Source organism: Balaenoptera borealis (assembly GCF_965194805.1).
Source record: "Balaenoptera borealis genome assembly, chromosome: 2".
Taxonomy (NCBI): domain Eukaryota; kingdom Metazoa; phylum Chordata; class Mammalia; order Artiodactyla; family Balaenopteridae; genus Balaenoptera; species Balaenoptera borealis.
The window spans coordinates 110,973,620-110,998,504 of record NC_138867.1 but is presented as its reverse complement, the minus strand read 5'-3'; the positions used below and the strand labels follow the sequence as shown (position 1 = coordinate 110,998,504).

Below are 24,885 nucleotides of genomic sequence, written 5' to 3'. Positions count from 1 at the left end.
CAAGGCTGTTGAAGTAATTCAGGTGAGAGATGGTGGATACTTAAAGCACTTTCGTGATGGAATTGGTGACAAGTGGTTGGATTCTGGATATTTTTGAAAATAGAGCTAAGGAGATTAGCTGATGGACCAAATTGGGGTTAAGAGAAAGAATAATAGAGATTGACTGGGGATTTTTCTTTTGAGCAGTAAGAAGGATGGAATTGCCAGTACTAAAATGGGAAAACTACAAACAGGTTTGGTGGAGGAAGATCAGCAGTTTGTTTGCAGTGCCTCCTGGACATCCAAGTTGTTGTGAGTCTAGAGTTTAGGGGAAAGGTCCAGGCTGGACAGTCACCAGTGTATAGATAGTATTTTAAGACAAGAAACTGATTGAGGAGAGAAGAGAGGAGAGGAGATCCTAGGCCTGATTTGTAGAGCGTTTCAGTAGTTACAATTTGAGGAGTTGAGAACCAGCAGGGGAGACTGAGGATTGGCCATTCAAGTAGGAGGAAAAATAAGAGAGAGTGCTTTTTGGGGTGAGCCAGGTGAAGAAAGTAGTTTAAGAAGGTAGGAGTGATCAGTTGTGTCAAATGCTGCTGATAGTGCATGTAATAAATTGATGTAAAGTAAGAAAATTGTGAATATACGATAGAACATAAAGATAACTAAAAAAGAAGGAAAATCAAAGTTTTTTAGGAGTTCATAGGGAAGAAAAATGACTTCCTACTAGGAAGAAGTTTCATTTGAACTGCATCTTAAAGGATGTGTAGGATTTTTTAAACATAAAGTTTTGAATAATGGATATTGCAGAATAACAAGAAAAATTGATATCCTTGTTGCCCAAAGATAACTCATTAACATTTTGCTGAAAGTCTTACCCAGGCCTTTCCTGTGCGTATTGTACTTTTACTTGATTGGGACTGTGCTGTGTTCATGCTGTTTTAATTATGTGCCCATTTGGAAAAAGTCATCATTGTTAACATACACATTTCTCATTTTAAATGGTTCTTGAATATATTTTAGTGGCTTTCCTCCATTTAAGTAACTTTTTTATTAGATCATTTCTGCTTTTTCACAGTTATAGCTACACTGCAGTTAACATCTTGGTGAATTTTCCAGATTATATTTTATAAGAGATTCCTATAAGTTGAACTGTCAGTGGGTGTAACTAAAGTTCTTAATCCCTGTGACAATATGCAGAAAGGAAAAGATACAAAGAGGAGTAGTGAGTGGTATGGCTAGCAGAGTTAATGGTGACCAGATCACAGAGAGTCTAGAATGCTTGCCAGAATTTTTGACTTTGTTAGGCTGTCTTCAAATTGTACTCTAGGAACGTTATTTTGGCAGTATGTTTAAAAGAGACTAGTAAAAGAGACTAGAGATGCAAGACCAATTAGAATGTTCTAGAAAGCAGAGGATGCATTTCAGTAACTCATTAGTGTCTGAGGATCATCTGCCTCTAGAGAAGACACTATATTAGTTATTTACATTAAATCTGTTAAAAGACAAATAGATCATTAGCAGTACCTTTTTACTGAGCAGATGAGTAAAGTCCATTTTCGTTTACTTTTTCAGAAGTTCAGCACTGGTGACATTTTCTACAGTTCGCTGCTGTCTCTTTTTGTAGTCTGTTGTTGCCAAAGTCAGTACGTGGAATATTAAGCTGTGGCTGAACTGACATTTCAGTTACTGGGAGAAGTGTTTAAACTTTGTATAAAACTTGAAATATTCAGGCACTATAGAACTCATTAAACATTACTTTTTAAATGTTTTGTTCATTCTACAACCTAAAGTGCACATTGCAGTACTTAGAGTTGTGTGGATATTTGTTCAAGTTTAACATCTCATTTCTTAATAAAGCTGAAAGATAAAGCTGAGTGAATACTTTCATATAAATGAATAGAACTTAAGTTAGAACGTTCTGTAGTTGGTAAGTAATCATAGAATGTAGTAAACACTGAACCATCCAAATAAGTTATGGTCTAGGGCCAGTTTTCAAACTATCACTTATTTTTTTAATGAAAATCTATGGATTCTGTTTCTGAGCACTGTGGGAATTATTTCAAAGTCTGCGCTACCTTTTGAGATCTATAATGTAAAATTTTTTATTGTTAGTAAAATTAAGGAAGAATACTGCTCAATTCTAGCTAAAGACTATTTACTTCTTTATAAATTGGGAGTCTCTCAGCAGTTAGTGAAAACAAAGTTAACTGTCACTTTTACCCTATTGAAGCTTTTGGATGAACGTGAACGATTCTAGCCTGAAGTAGTCTAACATTTTCTTAAATATATGTTTAAACATTTTAAAAATAATGTGTAATTACATAAGTAATGCATAATTACATTCTTTTTGAAAAAGTTTAAAAAATTTCAAAGTTCTTTATGATATCCATATTCTAATCCTGATCCCCTTTTTGTCTACCTAAAGCAGGACTTCTCAACTTTGGCTAAATATGTTTTTAAGAAAGCAAATATTACTAATAACTTGATACATCTTTCAGTAGCATCTTTATATTTTAGATTTTAAAAAGGATTTAGTTAACAGAACCATTATTTATGAAATATTAGTGAAACCCAGGAGCTGTTGTTACTGACTTATCATTTTATGATCTGTTTGGGAGAAAAACGTTTTATGTAACCCAGAAACTGTCAATATCATCCTCGTTGTGTGTTGACATTCTGTGGTTTGACAGTTAAGTAAGAGGCTTGCTATTGGAAAAATTTGAATTTTATTATACTCATTAAATGACCAAAGGTGCAAAAAAAAAAAAAAAAAGAAAGCCACTAGAAATATGTGTGCCTTCTTTATGTATATCTAGTTAAGAATGATGGGTAGAATGTTGTGGAAATATGTGACTTTGTCTTTTACTTTTTTTTCCCCCATATTTTGCCCATGATCAGTATAAGAATTAACTATTTGATTGCTTTCAAGGCTATGAAAATGAGCCGGAGATCAGCTGATGCCAGTCAGAGGAGTTTGGCATATAATCGAATAGTTGATGCCCTAAATGAATTCAGGTACATATTCTCCAGCTTTTCATAATATAGAATTGTTTCGCAGTGTACACTGGAAAATTTATTTATTTTTTTTAACTTATTCTAATAAAATTTAATTCTTTAAATTTCTCTGTCCCATATATCAAATGAGGGTGTAATTCAGTGGGCCATTGACTCCTTTGTTATTAAATATAAAAGTTCTTGGAATTCAAGCACACTTGGGAGGATCAGTGGTATGGTTTCTAGCACTGGACCACTAGACAAGCAGATATGACCAGAAGAGACCCTTGTTTTAGCAGAAATGTGCTTGGTCTTTTGTTGGGCTCCTAGATGTAGGGACTGGTTAAGTGTTATTTAACCAGTGATGGTAATCACATGTTCTTAGATACGTGGAATACAAAGATACATGGATATAGGGAATATCAACTTGATGTTCCATATAACTCTGTTGCTTAATCCTTTCTTTAGCAGTATTTTCTGACACAACAAAGCTTGGAGCCTGAAGCTCCAGCAAGTGCTGTAACTGCACTCTGATTATGGCAAGGAAACATATTACATATGAACTTATGTTGGGAATCATGCTAAGTGACTGATGTGTTTCTGTCTCAAAGAGATTCATTTCAGTTTTACTTCATCCTCTCATCCTCTCAGTCTTTCCTCCTTTAGACTGGAGAAATAGTATAACACGTAGCACAGGAACTCAGACTTTAGTATCTGACAGACAGACCTGTGGGCTAACCCTGGCTCTGCCTTTTACTACCCCTAATGACCTTGGGCAGATTTGTTAGCATTTTTGACCCTTAGTTTTCTAATGTAATACCTGTGAATTCAATTTAGTAATAATCTAATAGATTGTTGTAAAGATAGAATGAGATAATGCATGTAAAGTAATTAGCAGAAGGCCCAACATTAATGCGACCGCTGTTTTCTATGACAAATATAACCTACAGCAGTGCTTCTTAAAAGTCATTCACAGCTCACCTTCACAGTATTGCCAAATCTGCATATCATCTATGCCATTTTAATTTGATGTTTTCTCTTTAAATTGACCCTATTTTATACCTAAATAAGTGTATTTCAGAATGTTTGCATCATTACCCTAAATGGGGAATCAACCTTCTTTGCTGTAATAAGCAAGCTGTAAAAATGAATGCATAATAATTAAAATCTAAAATATGTATCTGTGTACCACCTAAGGTTTATTATCACCAGTAGTCCATGTACCTCACTTTTGTTCATTGGCTCGTGTTGTATGGCCCCTTATGGGGTTAGGGGTCTTCTGAATTGTTTGTTTAAATATGAACTGTTACATTTTGAAGTGAAAGCCTATTTTAGCCTGTGATATTGCAGGATTGCTACTGTGAAACTGTAGGCATGTCATGTATATACTTTTTTTTTTTTAATGGAAATGACTAAGGAGTTGTGTATTTAGTAAATTTGACAATAAGAGAACTCATGTTTGTTTTCAACTTTGATCCTTTTTTATTCTTCATTTTTCTCTTTTTGTGTTAAACCACAGTGAAAGTAAATCTGGTTTTTTAAACCTCTCTCAAAAGGAGAGATTTTATTGCCTCAGCCATATTCTAGAATCTTTGAATTTATGATAAAATAACTTATTTTCCTAAATAAAAGATATGTTTTATAGAAGTGTTCTGTATGATTTTTGAGATGAATTATAGGTAACCATTAAATAGAAATTGTATGGTAAAAATAACCTAAATTAGTATGGAATATTTCATCGTGTTTTTAATTTATTTCAATTGAAAAAGTTTACTTGGCAATTCCCTTATGGTCCAGTGGTTAGGGCTCTAAGGTTTCACTGCCGAGGGTGCGGGTTTGATCCCTGGTTGGGGAACTAAGATCCTGCAAGTCGCACGACATGGCCAAAAAGTTTTTTTTTTAATTTAAAAAAAAGAAAAAGTTTACTTTATGACTGTTGTATAATATTCATTGGCTGGATTCAGTTACTGAGAAGGAGAAGATTTTCTAGTCATCTGTTATTCACCATAATTTTTAGGATAAAAGACATTAAATGTGAGTTTTTAAATCTTGTGCAGTAAACACAGTGGTTAGAGGAAATGTACAGAAAAACACATTAGAGAATTAAATTTCAGCCTCTATTATTTCTTTTTTTGTCTTGCAAATAATTTGTACTGGTGAAAATTATGTTAGAGCTAACATTTTCTGCCATATATTTTTGTTAACATATTCATTTTAGGCCTTTCTTAAGTTATCAAATGAAGCATGCTAACAAACAATACAGTATTTAAAAATCTTTTTTTATTGTGGTAAAAGTAAAACAACATTAAATTTAACATTTAACCATTTTTAAGTGTACAGTTCAGCAGTGTTAAATACATTCACATTGTGTAACAAATCTCTATAATTTTTTCATCTTACAACATTAAAACTATAAACACTAAACACTAGTTTAGTAATATAGTATTTTTAATCAGTCTGTTTCTTTAGTTCATCAGCATCTTCAGTCTTTATATATGAATTGTGTGTGAAGTTATTCATAATTTCATTTGTTCATACCTTAAGAATTCAGGTTATTAAATTTCTGGTGCCATTCATGATTAAATCAAGTTTTATATACATAAATGTTTCTTATAGATGAAGTAGAGAGGAAATGAAGTACATTCCCTCAATATTTCTAGAGGGAATTTCAAACATATTTAATGAGCTGACTTTACTTGGCTGTCTATATTATCTTCATAACTTCTCAATTCATACAGACCTCTTTGTATGTTTCTAAAAGCTTTCATGTGAAAGCTCAAAATTTGATCATTTTATGAACATACTATTATATAAATAATTTTATGTCAGGATATTTGCTTAAAATGAGAATTTCTTTGAGGTGTTTTGTTTTTTGGCCGCACCCTGCGCATGTGGGATCTTAGTTCCCCGACCAGGAATTGAACCCGAGCCCCCTGCATTGGAAGCATGGAGTCTTAACCACTGGACCGCCAGGGACGTCCCAAGGTGTATTTTTAAATTTATTTATTTATTTATTTACTTTTGGCTGTGTTGGGTCTTCGTTTCTGTGCGAGGGCTTTCTCTAGTTGCTGCAAGCAGGGGCCACTCTTCATCGCCGTGCACGGGCCTCTCACTATCGCGGCCTCTCTCGTTGCGGAGCACAGGCTCCAGATGCGCAGGCTCAGTAGTTGTGGCTCACGGGCCCAGTTGCTCTGTGGCATGTGGGATCTTCCCAGACCAGGGCTCGAACCCGTGTCCCCTGCATTGGCAGGCGTACTCTCAACCACTGCACCACCAGGGAAGCCTGGTGTATTTTTAAAAATTAATTTTAAGATACTTTTTGTATGATTCAAGAGGTAAATTATACTGAGTTGCTTAAAGCAAATGTTAATGATTTAGGCTGCATTAGATACATTTTCTATCAATAGATTTGATATTTCAGTAAGTGTTCTACAGTTAAAGAAAAAGAGGGGCACATTAGGCTCAACATAAGTGCTTTTCTATTTTATCTATGTTGAATAAAGTTACTGAGACCAGGTTAATTAGGTAGGTGAGAGAACTCCAGCCAGCACACATTTTACTTGGCCTCTTTTGTTTTTTACAAACATTTGAACATTTAGGCCTTTAAGCCAGGCAAGCTCTCTCTAGTTTGCCATAAGCTCTATCTCTGCCAGTTGTATTAACCCATATATCGTATAATTTTGTAGCTTCCTGGCCACTGAGCATTATTAAAATTTAAACTTCTGTTTTAGGGGTTGGTGATTTATATCCACTAATCTAGACCCAATTCTCTTTTAGTCTGTAAATTCAGTCTGATTCTCTTCCATTTTCTGAAATTATCCATGTTTGTATCTTTGGAGCAAGCCCAATACAGGCTGAATAATGAACACTCTTCTGGAGTGTTGGGAACGGGAATGAAAAACAACAAAACAAACCATGAACAAAATGGTAGATTTGGAGACGTAGCTATCTGTTATATCCTCTATTTCTTGGCCACTCTGTATTGTTAATTAAGAGTGTAAATAGCTTAATTTCACATATATATGTGTATGTACATATACATATGTAGATATATATGTGTATACACACATTTAATTAATAGATTTAATTCTAACAGTGTCAGAGTTACAGAATAATTGAGCTAACAGTTCAGAAAGTTTTTGCATATAGCTCTCTCTCCACTGCCCATAGTTTCACTGATTATTACCATATTTCATTAGTGTGGTATATTTGTTACAGTTAATGAACCAATATTGATACATTATTATTAACTAAAATCCATAGTCTGCATTGAGTTCCATTCTTTGTATTGTACAGTAGAATGGGTTTTGAAAAATGCATAATGTCATGTTTCACCATTACTGTATCAGACAGAATAGTTTCACCACTCTGAAAGTCGCCTGTGCTTCACCTATCTATTCTTTCTCCTTTCCCACCAAACCCATTGGCTACTGATCTCTGTCTATAATTTTGCCTGTTTCAGAATGTTATATTCTGGGAATCATATAGTATGTAACCCTTTTAGACTGGTTCTTTGACTTAGCTATATGCAATTAAGATTCTTTTATGTCTTTTTTGCAGCTCATGGCTCATTTATATAAAAAAATTCACTGTGTAATATTCCACTGTGTGGATGTACCGCAGTTTGTCCATTCACCTCAATTGAAGGACATCTTCTTGATTGCTAGTTTTTGGTGATTATGAATAATGCTTCTCTAAACATTCATGTGCGGGGTTTTGTATGGACTTAAGTTTTCAGTTCAACTGAGTCAATACCTAGGAGCATAATTGCTAGATGTTCACAGAAGACTGTGTTTGGATTTGTAAGAAACTGCCAACTGTCTCTAAAGTGACTGTATCATTTTGCATTCCCACTAGCAGTTAGAGTTACTGTTGTTCCATATCCTTGTCAGCATTTGATATTGTCAGGTTTTGTTTTGTTTTGTTTTAGCCGTACTAATAGATGGGTAACAGTATTTCATTGTTTTAATTTGCAGTTTCCTAATGACATATGAGGTTGAGCATCTTTTCAAATACTTATTTGTAATCTATATATCTTTTTGGGTGAGATATCTGTTCAGTCTTTCGTCCATTTTTAACTTGGTTTGTTGCTTTTCTTATTGTTTAGTTTTTAGTTTTTTTTGTATATTTTGGATATCAATCCTTTATCAGATACGTGTTTTGCAATTACTTTCTCCTAGTCTGTGGCTTGTCTTTTCATTCTTGTAATATTTTCACAGAGCAGAGTTTTAAATTTTAATGAAGTCCAACTTAACAATTTTCTTTTTTTCCCTGAATAGTGCCTTTGGTGTTTTATCTAAAAACTCATTACCAAACACAAGATCATTAAGGTTTTTCGCATGTTATGCTCTAGAAGTTTTATGATTTTGCATTTACATTTAGGTCTATTATCCATTTTGATTTTTTTTTTTTTGGTGAAAGCTGTAAAGTCTTTGTCTAGGTGCATATTTTTGCATATGAATGTCCACTTGTTCCAGCATCATTTGTTCAAAAGACTATCTTTGCTCCACGTATGGCTTTTGCTCCTTTATCAAATATCAGTTGAGTGTATTTCTGGGGCTCTATTTTTGAGCTCTCTGTTTTGTTTCATTGGTCTATTTGTCTATTCTTTCAGCAGTACCACACTGTCTTGATTACTGTATCTTTATAATAATTCTTTTTTTATATAAATTTATTTATTTTATTTATTCATTTATGTCTGCACTGGGTCTTCATTGCTGTGCGTGGGCTTTCTCTAGTTGTGGTGAGCGGGGGCTACTCTTTGTTGCAGTGCACAGGCTTCTCATTGCAGTGGCTTCTCTTGTTGCGGAGCACAGGCTCTAGGTGCATGGACTTCAGTAGTTGTGGCACACAGGCTCAGTAGTTGTGGCTTGCGGGCTCTAGAGCGCAGGCTCGGTAGTTGTGGCACACGGGCTTAGTTGTTCCACGGAATGTGGGATCTTCCTGGACCAGGGCTCGAACCTGTGTCCCCTGCATTGGCAGACGGATTCTTAACCACTGCACCACCAGGGAAGCCCCCATCTTTATAATAATTCTTGAAGTCAGATAATATGAGTCCTCCAAGTTTTTTCTTTTCCTTCAGTGTTGTGTTGACTGTTCTGGATCATTTGCCTCTCCAAACTTCAAAATCAGTTTGTTGATATCCACAAAATAACTTATGGGATTTTGATTGAGATTGCATTGAATCTGTAGATTAAACTGGGAAAAATTGACATCTTAGCAATAGCAAGACTTCCTGTCCATGAACATGGAATAGCTTGCTGTTTATTTATATCTTCTTTGATTTCTTTAATCAGAGTTTTGTAATTTTCCTCCTATAGATCTTGTACATTTTTAAAAGATTTATACCTAAATATTTCAGGTTTTTCTTTTTTTTTTTTGGTTAATATTAATGATACTGTGTTTATAATTTCAAACTTGAACTGTTCATTGATGGTATATAAGAATGCAATTGACTTTTGTATATTAACCTTATGTCCTGCAACCTTATATAACTGCCTCTTTATTCCAGGAGTTTTTTGGTCACTTCTTTCAGATTTTCTGAATAAAGCAATCGTAAGCAATCATGGCATCTGAGAATAGAGATAGATTTATGTCTTCCTTCCTAATCTGTATACCTTTTATTTCTTTTTCCTGCCTTGTTGCATTAGCAAGGGCTTCTAGTACGATGTAGGAAAGCAATGGTGAGAAGGTTCATCCTTGCCTTTTACCAGATCTGAGTGAGAAAGCTTCAAGTTTCTCACCATTAAGTATGAAGTTAGGTTTCTTATAGATACACTTTATCAAGTTAAAGAAGTTCCCTCTTTATTCCTGGTTTGCTGAGAGTTATTAATTATTGATTCAATTTTTAAAATAGGTATAGGACTATTCAGGTTATCTATTTCTTCTTGTGTGAGTTTTGGTAGTTTGTGTCTTTCAGGGAATTGGTCTGGTCCATCTAAGTCATCAAATTTGCAAGCATAGAGTTGTTCATATTACTTCTTAATTATCCTTTTAATGTCTATAGATCAGTGGTGATGGATCCCTCTTTTATTTCTAATATTAGTAATTTTTGTCATTTCTCTTTTTTGCTTGGTTATCTTGGATAGAAATTTATCAATTTTCAAAGAATCTTTGATCTTTTCAAAGAACCAGATTTTGTTTTATTTATTTTTTGTCTATTGATTTTGTCTTTAATTTCAATGATTTCTTTATCTAATTTTTATTTCTTTTCTCCTACTTGCTTTAGTTTTATGTTACTCATCTTTCTCTAGTTTCCTAAAGTTAAAGCTTAGATTATTGCTTTCAGATCTTTCTTTTTCCCTAATCGATGCATTCAGTGCTATGAATTTCCCTCTAAGCACTGCTTTTGCTGGATCCCACACATTTTGTTAAGTTGAATGAAAATTTAATTCAAATTATTTTAAAATTTCTCTTGAGATTTCTTCTTTGACCCTTATGTTATGCAGAAATATATTGTTAAAATCTCCAAGTATTTGGAGCTTTCCCATGTATCTTTCCTCTTTTTCTTTTTTACTTTTTATTTTATATTGGAGTAGAGTTGATTAACAATGTTGTGTTAGTTTCAGGTGAACAGCCAAGTGATTCAGTTATACACATAAATGTATCTGTTCTTTTTCAGGTTCTTTTTCCATTTGGGCTATTACAGAGTGTTGAGCAGAGTTCCCTGTGCTATAGAATAGGTCCTTGTTGGTTATCTGTTTTAATTATAGCACTGTGTACATGTGAATCCCAAACTTCCACTCTGTCCTTCCCCCACACCCTTACCCCATGGTAACAAGTTCATTCGCTAAGTCTGTGAGTCTGTTTCTGTTTTGTAAATAAGTTTTGTATCTCGTATATATATATATATATATATATATATATATATATAATTTTTTTTTTAGATTCCGCATATAAGCGATATCATATGATACTTGTCTTTCTCTGTCTGACTTACTTCACTTAGTATGATAATCTCCAGGACCATCCATGTTGATGAAAATGGCATTATTTCATTCTTTTTTATGACTGAGTAATATTCCACTGTGTATATATACCTCATCTTCTTTATCCATTCCTCTGTCGATGGACATTTAAGTTGTTTCCATGTCTTGACTATTGTAAATAGTGCTGAAATGGGCATTGGGATGCATGTAACCTTTCGAACCATGTTTTTCTCCAGATATATGTCCAGGAGTGGGGTTGCTGGATCATATGATAGCTCTGTTTTTAGTTTCTTAAGGAACCTCCATAGCAGCTGCACCAATTTACATTTGCACCAACAGTGTAGGAGGGTTCCCTTTTCTCCACACCCTCTCCAGCATTTATTGTTTGTAGACTTTTTGATGATGGCCATTCTGACTGGTGTGAGGTTATATACCTCATTGTAGTTTTGATTTGCATTTCTCTAATAATTAACGATGTTGAGCATCTTTTCATGTGCCTCTTGGCCATCTGTATGTCTTCTTTGGAGAAATGTCTGTTCAAGCCTTCTGCCCATTTTTTTATTGGGTTGTTTGTTTTTTGTGATATTGAGCTGCATGATCTGTTTGTAAATTTTGGAGATTAATCCTTTGTCAGTCACATCATTTGCAAATATTATCTCCCATTCTGTGGGTTGTCTTTGTGTTTTGTTTATGGCTTCCTTTGCTGTGTAAAAGCTTTTGAGTTTGATTAGGTTCCATTTGTTTATTTTTGTTTTTATTTCTCTTAGTAGGAGACAGATTGTAAAAGTTATTGCTGTGATTTATGTCAAAGAGTGTTCTGCCTATATTTTCCTCTAAGAGTTTTATAGTATCTGGTCTTACATCCATTTTGAGTTTATTTTTGTGTGTAGTGTTAAATAATGTTCTAATTTCATTCTTTTACATGTAGTTGTCCAGTTTTCCTGGCACCATTTATTGAAGAGACTGTCTTTTCTCCATTGTACAGTTTTGCCTCCTTTGTCATAGATTAATTGACCATAGGTACATGGGTTTATTTCTGGGCTTTCTGTTCTTTTCCATTGATCTATATTTCTGTTTTTGTGCCAGTACCATACTGTTTTGATTACTGTAGCTTTGTAGTATAGTCTGAAGTCAGGGAGCCTGATTCCTGCAGCTCTGTTTTTCTTTCTCAAATTTTCTTTGGCCTATTCTGCATCTTTCGTGTCTTCATACAGATTTTAAGATTTTTTTTCTAATTATGTGAAAAATGTCACTGGTAATTTGATAGGGATTGCATTGAATCTGTAGATTGCCTTGGATAGTATAGTCATTTTGAAAATATTGATTCTTCCAATCCAAGAACATGGTATACCTTCCCATCTGTTTGTGTCATCTTCGATTTCTTTCATCAGTGTCTTATAGTTTTCACAGTACAGGTCTTTTGTCTTCTCCGGTAGGTTTATTCCTAGGTATTTTATTCTTTTTGATGCAATGGTAAATGGGATTGTTTCCTTAATTTCTCTTTCTGATCTTTTGTTCTTAGTGTATAGGAATGCAAAAGATTTCTGTGCATTAATTTTGTATCCTGCAGCTTTGCTAAATTCATTGATGAGCTCCGGTAGTTTTCTGGTAGCATCTTTTGGATTTTCTATGTATAATATCACGTCATCTGCAGACAGTGACAGTTTTACTTCTTCTTTTCTAGTTTGGATTCCCTTTATTTCTTTTTCTTCTCTGATTGCCATGGCTAGGACTTCCAAAACTATGTTGAATAAAAGTGGCAACAGTCAGCATCCTTGTCTTGTTCCTGATCTTAGAGGAAATGCTTTCAGCTTTTCACCCTTGAGTATGATGTTAGCTGTAGGTTTGTCATATATGGCCTTTATTATGTTGAGGTATGCTCCCTCTGTGCCCACTTTCTGGAGAGTTTTTATCATAAATGGGTATTGAGTTTTGTCAAAAGCTTTTTCTGCATCTATTCAGATGATTATATCATTTTTATTCTTCAATTTGTTGATGCGGTGTATCACACTGATTAATTTGTGGATATTGAAAACTTCTTGCATCCTTGGGATAAATCCCACTTGATCATAGTGTATGATCCTTTTAATGTGTTGTTGGATTTGGTTTGCTAGTATTTTGTTGAGGATTTTTCCGTCTATGTTCATTAGTGATATTGGCCTGTAATCTTCTTTCTTGGTGTTACCTTTGTCTGGTTTATGGCATCAGGGTGATGGTGGCCTCATGGAATGAGTTTGGGAGTGTTCCTTCCTCTGAGATTTTTTGGAATAGTTTCAGAAGGATAGGTGTTACCTCTTCTCTAAATGTTTGATAGAATTCGCCTGTGAAACCATCTGGTCCTGTATTGTATATTTGAAAGTTGTTAAGATTGTAGATCTTAAAAGTTTTCATCACGAGAAAAAATTTTTTTTGTTACTCTGTGAAGTGCTAAATGTAAAAACTAAACTTACTGTGGTAATCATTTCACAAAGTATACATATATCAAGTCATTGTGTTGTACATCTTAAAGTAATACCATATCAATGTCAATTATATATCAGTAAAGCTGAAAAAAACTCAACTATATGTTAGTGATTTTCTTCCTGCTGGATATGTCATTTTCTGATAGAGAATGCTGAAGTTTCTAAGTATAATAGTGTATTTGCCTGTCAGTATTTTTTTCTCCCAGTTTTATTGAGATACAATTGGCATAAAGTACACTGTATAAGTTTACGGTGTACAGCATAATTATTTGACTTATATACATCATGAAATGAGTATCACAGTAAGTTTAGTGAACAACATCTCCTGTAGATAACAAAATTAAAGAAATTTTAAAAAATATTTTTCTTGCGATGAGAACTCAGGACTTACTCTCTTAACCACTTTAATGTATAACATACAGCAGTGTTAATTATATTTGTCTTGTATGTTACATCTTCAGTACCTATTTATCTTGTAACTGGAAGTTTGTAGTACCTTTTGACTGCCTTCATTCAAGTCCGTCTCCTCCCCGACACCTTACGTTATGTCATTGCTCTCTTCTTAAGTGCATACGTGTTAAGGTTTGTTATCTTCAATTATTGTCAGGATGGATGTCAAGGAGCTCGCCCTTTTGTTTTGTTTTAGGAGCTTTATGGTTTCAGGTCTTGCATTCAAGTCTTTAATCCATTTTGAGTTGATTTTTGTTTGTGGTGTAAGATAAGGGTCCAGTCATTTTTTACATGTGGTTGTCCAGTTTTCCTAGAACCATTTATTGAAGAGGCTATCCTATCTATATTGTATGTTTTTGGCTCCTCTGTCATAAATTAATTGACCATATGTATGCATGCATTTATTTCTGGGCTCTCTATTCTGTTCCATTGATTTACGTGTCTGTTTTTATTCTAATACCATACAGTTTTGATTATTATAGCTTTGTAATATAGTTTGAAATCAGGAGGCATGATGCCTCTTCTTTCTCAAGATTGCTTTGACCATTCAGGGTTTTATGTGGTTCCATACAAGTTTTAGGATTGTTTGTTCTATTTTTGTGAAAAATGCCATTGGAATTTTGTTAGGGATTGCATTAAATCTGTAGATTGCTTTGGATAGTATGAATGTGGGTTTTTTGTTGTTTTTTTTAAAATATGGAACGCTTCATGAATTCACGTGTCATGCTTGAGCAGGGGCCATGCTAATCTTCTCTGTATCATTCTAATTTTATTATATGTGCTGCCGAAGTGGGCATGAACATGGTTTAATTCAAGTTGTTCAGTTGACTTTGGGCTGGAATTATTATAAATACATGTTTCAAACAATTCTTTTTGCTTATTTGCCTAAAAGAGTCCTGCAACATTTTTTTGAGTTTCACATTTTGCAGTATTACAAGGCACTGAGTCTTTGCCCTTGCACTTTGAGCTGTGTCATACATTATTGGATTAGTTTCTTTTCTGCGGTCACAAGCTTTGTGGCAAAAGGCCAAGAGTCTGTATTTGAGCTCTGAGGAAACTCTGTCATCATAGATCCAGCTGAGGTTACCAGGATAGTAAACATTGTCATGAGACTCATTCCTGGTAGAATACTGATCTTGCTCTTAGGTATACCCAGCATTTTGATTTATGAATTTTTTGAGTTAAATACCTATGAGGTAATTGCTATGATATAAGGTAGTATGAATGACCTAGCCTTAAAATTTTAATATTGCCTGAAATTTACAACATGTATGAGTTATAAAATCATTGTAGGGAATTCCCTGGTGGTCCAGTGGTTAGGAGTCTGTGCTCTCACTGACAAGGGCCCAGGTTGGATCCCTGGTCAGGGTAAAAAGATCCCGCATGCTGTGCCGCACAGCCAAAAAAAAAAAAACAAAAAACATTGTAAAAGTATATTCTGATTGTATACCTTCCTTTTTGTATTAGTTTATTTTACTTCAGTCACTGTGCAAATCTGAAAAACTATATAAGTTAGTTAGGCATCCTTGCAATATTTTAAACGTACTTTATAAACGTTTATAGTTTTTATTTAAGAAGTCTATTTGTAGAAGTACTTTAATATATACAGTTGATCCTCATTGTTTACAGATTCTGTATATGTGAATTCACCTGCTTGTTAAAATTTATTTATAAACCTAAAATATACTTACAGTGATTTTATGATCATTTGTGGACATATGCAGAGAAGTGAAAATTTTGAATGCCCTGACACACATTTCCAGATGAGGTCAAACAAGACAGTGCTCTGCATTTTTGTTTCAGCTCTCATTCTGTAAACAAGTGTCCTTTTCATGATCTATGTAGTGCCACTTTTTTTTAAGTGTTTTTTGCTTTTTGTTAGTGATTTTGCAATGAAAATTGGCCCTTGAAGACATTTTTCCAATGAAGACATACAGATGGACAAGAAGCACATGAAAAGATGCTTATTAACACCACTAATTATTAGAGAAATTCAAATCGAAAGGGCATTGAGGTACTACCTCACACTGGTCAGAATGGCCATCATTAAAAAGTCTACAAATAACAAATGCTGGAGAGGATGTGGAGAAAAGGGAACCCTCCTACACTGTTGGTGGGAATGTAAATAGGTGCACCCACTATGGAAAACAGTATGAAGGTTCTTTGAAAAAGTCAAAATAGAATTGCCATATGATCCAGGAATCCCAATCCTGGGCACATATCCAGAGAAAACTCTAATTTTGAAAAGATACATGTATCCCAATGTTCATAGCTGCACTATTCACAATAGCCAAGACGTGGAAACAACCTAAATGTCCATTGACAGATGAACGGATAAAGAAGATGTGGTACATATATACAATGGAATACTGCTCAGCCATAAAAAAGAATGAAATAATGTCATTTGCAGCAACATGGATGCAATAGAGATTATCATACTAAGTGAAGTAAGTCAGAAAGAGAAAGACAAATACCATGTGATAATCACTTATATGTGGAGTCTGAAATATGACACAGATGAATTTATTTACAAAACAGAAACACACTCACAGACATAGAAAACAAACTTATGGTTACCAAAGGGGAAAGGGGGAGGGGAGGGATAAAATTAGGAGTTTGGGATTAGTAGATACACACTACTATATAAAAAATAGGTAAACAACAAGGGCCTACTGTTATATCCCAGGAATCTGTATTCAATATTGTGTGCCAGAATGGAAAAGAATATATATATATTTAAAATGGAATCACTTTGCTGTATACTAGAAACTAACACAACATTGTAAATCAAGTATACTTCAATTAAAAAAAAATTGTGCACAAGCATAGTGTTGAAATTCTGTCTGATGTTTCTAAGTGCAAGAAGGTTGTGATGTGCCTTACAGAGAAAAATACATGTGTTAGGTGAGCTTTGTTAAGGCATGAGTCATAGTGCTGTTGGATGTGAATTCATTATTAACAAATTAACAGAATATTAAATAAAGTGTCTTTAAACAAAAACTCACATAAAACAAGATTATGTATTGATGGATTGACAAAAATGTTGTGACCAGAGACTCACAGGAACCTAACTCTGTATTTCCCTCAGGAACAGTGATTCACAGTTCACTAATTCAGTGTTCGTGTTGACTTTATAGAACATTACTGCAAATGATGAGAGGCTATCATACTTAATTTTTTTTTTTAATTAATTAATTAATTAATTTATTTTTGGCTGTGTTGGGTCTTCGTTTCTGTGCGAGGGCTTTCTCTAGTTGCGGCGAGCGGGGCCCACTCTTCATCGCGGTGCGCGGGCCTCTCACTATCGCGGCCTCTCTTGTTGCGGAGCACAGGCTCCAGACGCGCAGGCTCAGTAGTTGTGGCTCACGGGCCCCGTTGCTCCGCGGCATGTGGGATCTTCTCAGACCAGGGCTCAAACCTGTGTCCCCTGCATTGGCAGGCAGATTCTCAACCACTGCGCCACCAGGGAAGCCCATACTTAATTTTTAAATTAAGTGTTTATTTATATCTAGCAGTTAGGTAATTTTTAAAGTATGTGAATATTTGAAACCAGATGATTAATGAATTTTGGGTAGTTGAGAAGAGGAAGGACATGTAGACACAAGTCCTGAAACCTAGAGAAGTAAGAAGTATATTTAGTTAGCATTGCTGCCTGGCAGAGGTGAAGTACTTGGATTTTTACTTAGACTTCATGCATATCAGTGAAAACTAAATCATGTCAACAGTTTCCTTCCAACTGAAGGAGTCTTCCATTCTGTAGGGACAGACCAAGAAAAATAAAGGGTCAGATGACTGAAAATACTTGCCCTTCTTACCATTCATGGGTAGGGAATAACCATTAAAGGGGGAAGAGAGCAAGCATCATTACTTCTACGTTGTTAATGACAACACAGAGTTGTATATAGTGAGAAGCACTATTATATAATTAATTTTTTTGCCTTCTTTGCACTTGATACACTCCAAGGTCATGGTACATATTTTTAAACAGCAAAACACTATAAAGCTAATGTCCTCAGTGGCCCATTATACTAATGTTAGTAATATGACTCTGGCCCATGACACATAGACTTGCAGCAGACAATATTATGCTGAAGAAATTCATGGAAAATGAATTGATCAGCTTGTTCATTTAATCAAAAAGTTTATTTTATTCAAAAGTACATTCACGTGGTTAAGAAGCAAAAAATATATATACTGACAGTTCTAATAATGAAAAATAAATGAGCCCTGTCCTACCTCTCCCATCCCCATTCTTACTGCTGAAGAACATTCTCTTTTAACTCTTAAATATTCCTTTTGTTATTTACCTCCATATTATTAAATAATATACCTAGTGTAGCTATTTCTTTTTTTTTTTTATTTTTTTATTATTTTATTTTTTATTTTTTTTAAACATCTTTATTGAAGTATAATTGCTTTACAATGGTGTGTTACCTTCTGCTTTATAACGAAGTTAATCAGTTATACATATACAATATGTTCCCATATCTCTTCCCTCTTGCATCTCCCTCCCTCCCACCCTCCCCATCCCACCCCTCTAGGTGGTCACAAAGCACCGAGCTGATCTCCCCGTGCTATGCGGCTGCTTCCCACTAGCTATCTATTTTACATTTGGTAATGTATATATGTCCATGACACTCTCTCACCCTGTCACATCTCACCCCACCCCCTCCCCATATCCTCAAGTCCATTCTTTAGTAGGTCTGTGTCTTTATTCCCGTCTTGCCACTAGGTTCTTCATGGCCTTTTTTTTTTTTTTTCCTTAGATTCCGTATATATGTGTTAGCATACTGTATTTGTTTTTCTCTTTCTGACTTACTTCACTCTGTATGACAGACTCTAACTCCATCCACCTCATTACAAATACCTCCATTTCATTTCTTTTTATGGCTGAGTAATATTGCATTGTATATATGTGCCACATCTTCTTTATCCATTCATCTGTCGATGGACATTTAGGTTGCTTCCATGTCCTGGCTATTGTAAATAGAGCTGCAATGAACATTTTGGTACATGACTCTTTTTGAACTATGGTTTTCTCAGGGTATATGCCCAGTAGTGGGATTGCTGGATCGTATGGTAGTTCTATTTTTAGTTTTTTAAGGAACCTCCATACTGTTCTCCATAGTGGCTGTATCAATTTACATTCCCACCAACAGTGCAAGAGAGTTCCCTTTCCTCCACACCCTCTCCAGCATTTATTGTTTGTAGATTTTTTGATGATGGCCATTCTGACCGGTGTGAGATGATATCTCATTGTAGTTTTGATTTGCATTTCTCTAATGATTAATGATGTTGAGCATTCTTTCATGTGTCTGTAGGCCATCTGTATATCTTCTTTGGAGAAATGTCTATTTAGGTCTTCTGACCATTTTTGGATTGGGTTGTTCGTTTTTTTGTTATTGAGCTGCATGAGCTGCTTGTAAATCTTGGAGATTAATCCTTTGTCAGTTGCTTCATTTGCAAATATTTTCTCCCATTCTGAGGGTTGTCTTTTGGTCTTGTTTATGGTTTCCTTTGCTGTGCAAAAGCTTTTAAGTTTCATTAGGTCCCATTTGTTTATTTGTGTTCTTATTTCCATTTCTCTGGGAGCTGGGTCAAAAAGAATCTTGCTGTGATGTATGTCATAGAGTGTTCTGCCTATGTTTTCCTCTAAGAGTTTGATAGTGTCTGGTCTTACACTTAGGTCTTTAATCCATTTTGAGTTTATTTTTGTGCATGGTGTCAGGGAGTGTTCTAATTTCATACTTTTACATGTAGTTGTCCAGTTTTCCTGGCACCATTTATTGAAGAGACTGTCTTTTCTCCATTGTACAGTTTTGCCTCCTTTGTCATAGATTAATTGACCATAGGTACATGGGTTTATTTCTGGGCTTTCTGTTCTTTTCCATTGATCTATATTTCTGTTTTTGTGCCAGTACCAAACTGTCTTGATTACTGTAGCTTTGTAATATAGTCTGAAGTCAGGGAGCCTGATTCCCCCAGCTCCATTTTTCGTTCTCAAGATTGCTTTGGCTATTCGGGGTCTTTTGTGTTTCCATACAAATTGTGCAATTTTTTGTTCTAGTTCTGTGAAAAATGCCAGTGGTAGTTTGATAGGGATTGCATTGAATCTGTAGATTGCTTTGGGTAGTAGAGTCATTTTCACAATGTTGATTCTTCCAATCCAGGAACATGGTATATCTCTCCATCTATTTGTATCATCTTTAATTTCTTTCATCAGTGTCTTATAATTTTCTGCATACAGGTCTTTTGTCTCCTTAGGTAGGTTTATTCCTAGATATTTTATTCTTTTTGTTGCAATGGTAAACGGGAGTGTTTTCTTAATTTCACTTTCAGATTTTTCGTCATTAGTGTATAGAAATGCAAGAGATTTCTGTGCATTAATTTTGTATCCTGCTACTTTACCAAATTCATTGATTAGCTCTAGGAGTTTTCTGGTAGCATCTTTAGGATTCTCTATGTATAGTATCATGTCATCTGCAAACAGTGACAGCTTTACTTCTTCTTTTCCGATTTGGATTCCTTTTATTTCTTTGTCTTCTCTGATTGCTGTGGCTAACACTTCCAAAACTATGTTGAATAATAGTGGTGAGAGTGGGCAACCTTGTCTTGTTCCTGATCTTAGTGGAAATGGTTTCAGTTTTTCACCATTGAGGACAATGTTGGCTGTGGGTTTGTCATATATGGCCTTTATTATGTTGAGGAAAGTTCCCTCTATGCCTACTTTCTGCAGGGCTTTTATCATAAATGGGTGTTGAATTTTGTCGAAAGCTTTCTCTGCATCTATTGAGATGATCATACGGTTTTTCTCCTTCAATTTGTTAATATGGTGTATCACATTGATTGATTTGCGTATATTGAAGAATCCTTGCATTCCTGGGATAAACCCCACTTGATCATGGTGTATGATCCTTTTAATGTGCTGTTGGATTCTGTTTGCAAGTATTTTGTTGAGGATTTTTGCATCTATGTTCATCAGTGATATTGGCCTGTAGTTTTCTTTCTTTGTGACCTCTTTGTCTGGTTTTGGTATCAGGGTGATGGTGGCCTCGTAGAATGAGTTTGGGAGTGTTCCTCCCTCTGCAATATTTTGGAAGAGTTTGAGAAGGATAGGTGTTAGCTCTTCTCTAAATGTTTGATAGAATTCACCTGTGAAGCCATCTGGTCCTGGGCTTTTGTTTGTTGGAAGGTTTTTAATCACAGTTTCAATTTCAGTGCTTGTGATTGGTCTGTTCATATTTTCTATTTCTTCCTGGTTCAGTCTCGGCAGTTTGTGTATTTCTAAGAATCTGTCCATTTCTTCCAGGTTGTCCATTTTATTGGCGTAGAGTTGCTTGTAGTAATCTCTCATGATCTTTTGTATTTCTGCAGTGTCAGTGGTTACTTCTCCTTTTTCATTTCTAATTCTATTGATTTGAGTCTTCTCCCTTTTTCTCTTGATGAGTCTGGCTAATGGTTTATCAATATTGTTTATCGTCTCAAAGAACCAGCTTTTAGTTTTATTGATTTTTGCTATTGTTTCCTTCATTTCTTTTTCATTTATTTCTGACCTGATCTTTATGATTTCTTTCCTTCTGCTAGCTTTGGGGTTTTTTTGTTCTTCTTTCTCTAATTGCTTTAGGTGCAAGGTTAGGTTGTTTATTCGAGATGTTTCCTGTTTCTTGAGGTAGGCTTGTATTGCTATAAACTTCCCTCTTAGCACTGCTTTTGCTGCGTCCCATAGGTTTTGGGTCGTCGTATCTCCATTGTCATTTGTTTCTAGGTATTTTTTGATTTCCCCTTTGATTTCTTCAGTGATCACTTCGTTATTAAGTAGTGTATTGTGTAGCCTCCATGTGTTTTTATTTTTTACACATCTTTTCCTGTAATTGATATCTAGTCTCATAGCGTTGTGGTCGGAAAAGATACTTGATACGATTTCAATTTTCTTAAAATTACCAAGGCTTGATTTGTGACCCAAGATATGATCTATCCTGGAGAATGTTCCATGCGCACTTGAGAAAAATGTGTATTCTGTTGTTTTTGGGTGGAATGTCCTATAAATATCAATTAAGTCCATCTTGTTTAATGTATCATTTAAAGCTTGTGTTTCCTTATTTATTTTCATTTTGGATGATCTGTCCATTGGTGAAAGTGGGGTGTTAAAGTCCCCTACTATGATTGTGTTGCTGTCGATTTCCCCTTTTATGGCTGTTAGTATTTGCCTTATGTATTGAGGTGCTCCTATGTTGGGTGCATAAATATTTACAATTGTTATACCTTCCTCTTGGATCGATCCCTTGATCATTATATAGTGTCCTTCTTTGTCTCTTATAATATTCTTTATTTTAAAGTCTATTTTGTCTGATATGAGAATTGCTACTCCAGCTTTCTTTTGATTTCCATTTGCATGGAATATCTTTTTCCATCCCCTCACTTTCAGTCTGTATGTGTCTCTAGGTCTGAAGTGGGTCTCTTGTAGACAGCATATATATGGGTCTTGTTTTTGTATCCATTCAGCCAGTCTGTGTCTTTTGGTGGGAGCATTTAATCCATTTACATTTAAGGTAATTATCGATATGTATGTTCCTATTCCCATTTTCTTAAATGTTTTGGGTTTGTTATTGTAGGTGTTTTCCTTCTCTTGTGTTTCTTGCCTAGAGAAGTTCCTTTAGCATTTGTTGTAAAGCTGGTTTGGTGGTGCTGAACTCTCTCAGCTTTTGCTTGTCTGTAAAGGTTTTAATTTCTCCATCACATCTGAATGAGATCCTTGCTGGGTAGAGTAATCTTGGTTGTAGGTTTTTCTCCTTCATCACTTTAAGTATATCCTGCCACTCCCTTCTGGCTTGCAGAGTTTCTGCTGAAAGATCAGATGTTAACCTTATGGGAATTCCCTTGTGTGTTATTTGTTGTTTTTCCCTTGCTGCTTTTAATATGTTTTCTTTATATTTAATTTTTGACAGTTTGATTAATATGTGTCTTGGCGTGTTTCTCCTTGGGTTTATCCTGTATGGGACTCTCTGTGCTTCCTGGACTTGATTAACTATTTCCTTTCCCATATTAGGGAAGTTTTCAACTATAATCTCTTCAAATATTTTCTCAGTCCCTTTCTTTTTCTCTTCTTCTTCTGGGACCCCTATAATTCGAATGTTGGTGCGTTTAATGTTGTCCCAGAGGTCTCTGAGACTGTCCTCAGTTCTTTTCATTCTTTTTTCTTTATCCTGCTCTGCAGTAGTTATTTCCACCATTTTATTTTCCAGGTCACTTATCCTTTCTTCTGCCTCAGTTATTTTGCTATTGATGCTATTTCTTGATTTATCAATTGTAGAACATATTTATCTCCTGCCATAAATTCATACCTGATCCTTTGTCCTTTTAGCCTTTCAGTATAGTTTTAGCACTATCTTGTCTTTCAACTTTGGTAAATTATCTGTATTCTCTGATAATTTATTTTCCTCTATTTTCTCTCCAATATATTTTGTTAGAAACTGACACTCCTGGATTGATCTTCTATGTCTCTTTTCTTTCATGTTTTTCTTCTCTTTTTCTGACTTTATTATTTTCTATTTCCTCTAGAGTCATTTTGTGTGTGTGTGTTTCTATCTTTCTGTTTGTGTCCCTCTTTCCTTGGAGGCTTTCTCTATATATCAATATTTTGGTTGCCCATTAAGAGTGAGAGTGAGGGCTTCCTTGGTGGCGCAGTGGTTGAGAATCTGCCTGCCAATTCAGGGGATACGGGTTCTAGCCGTGTTCTGGGAGGATCCCACATGCCGCGGAGCAGCTAGGCCCGTGAGCCACAACTACTGGGCCTGCGCGACTGGAGCCTGTGCTCCGCAACGAGAGGCCGCGATAGTGAGAGGCCCACGCACCGCGATGAAGAGTGGCCCCCGCTTGCCACAACTAGAGAAAGCCCTCGCACAGAAACGAAGACCCAACACAGCCAAAAATAAATAAATAATTAAATAAATATTTAAAATAATACAGACATACATTAAAAAAAAAAAAAAAGAGTGAGGCACCAAAATACAGGTTGGCGTGCAGATTGGAGAACCTCACTTCAGAGCAGTGTTGCTCAACTTTTTTCATTTTCACTGCCTGAAGGAACATATTTAAACATTTTTCCCCATAATTGCTGCCTCTGCCATGGAATTTTAATACCACAAAATTTACTGTATATCTGTTTGTGTACTGTGAAAGATTCAAATATCAGGGAGGGTTTGGGCATGTCATTTCTCTGGGCTGGTCAGTTGCTACATCTGCTCTCCTATCTTTAGTTATTCTGTGGGAAGATGGGGTGGAGGGTAGGGGGTCACCAACCATTTATGGCCCTTGAATTAGTCTCTTAGTTTATAGTCTAACTGCTGCCCTCCTTTTTACCAGGCACTTTTGAGTCCTTAGACTCTTCTTGCTTCAGTGGGGTAAATTAGCTCCTCTCTGTACATTACCACCCCATGAGCACCATAACCCATTATCTTCCTCTACCCTAGTACTTCAGTTAACATTCTTCTCTGTGTTTTGTCTTCTAGAATTTTATTAAACCTGTAATTTTAATTTTCACTAAAGTTCCTCTTCAGTTCTATTTGTTGTAGTGATTCATTTGTTTTTAAATCATTAAGTAGTGTTCATTTGGGGCATCAGAACTGAAAGGGGATAAACATATGTGCTCAGTTTTCCATCCTATCTGGACATCTTTAATAGTCTTTAAAAAATAAGCCTTTTCAATATCGCTAGTTTATATTCATCATACTTTTCTCTGTAAGATACCTGTAATTTTTTTCCATTTATTTATAAGTTCTCAGCAGTTATTTTATGCCCTACTAAAAATTCATTAATGTGACCTGTATTTGTCACTTTTATTTATGGTAATGTATCATGTTCATATTGGGTTGAGATTTAATAAAACTTTTACAAGCAACAGAATTCTTTTCCTTTTTTGAATTCTGGGTATTAGAAAATTATACTGAGGTAGGTATCAGAGCTTTGTGGAGATCTCAGAGAACTTTCTAGAGCTGTACTCTCTAATACAGTAGCCATTAGCCACATGTGTTTATTTAAATTAATTTAATTACAACTAAATAAAATTTTAA

General features: G+C 35.1%; 1 protein-coding gene across 2 annotated transcripts in view; it reads left to right on the top strand.

Annotated features, from left to right (window-relative positions):
* The window catches only part of FNIP1 (folliculin interacting protein 1), a 131,223-nt gene that overhangs the window by 77,630 nt on the left and 28,708 nt on the right, over positions 1 to 24,885 (top strand). For both annotated transcript variants that reach the window (XM_082380776.1, XM_082380777.1), the window contains one exon: positions 2,912 to 2,997. In XM_082380776.1, the coding sequence (XP_082236902.1) occupies positions 2,912 to 2,997 (86 nt within the window). The remainder of the gene's footprint in view (positions 1 to 2,911; positions 2,998 to 24,885) is intronic.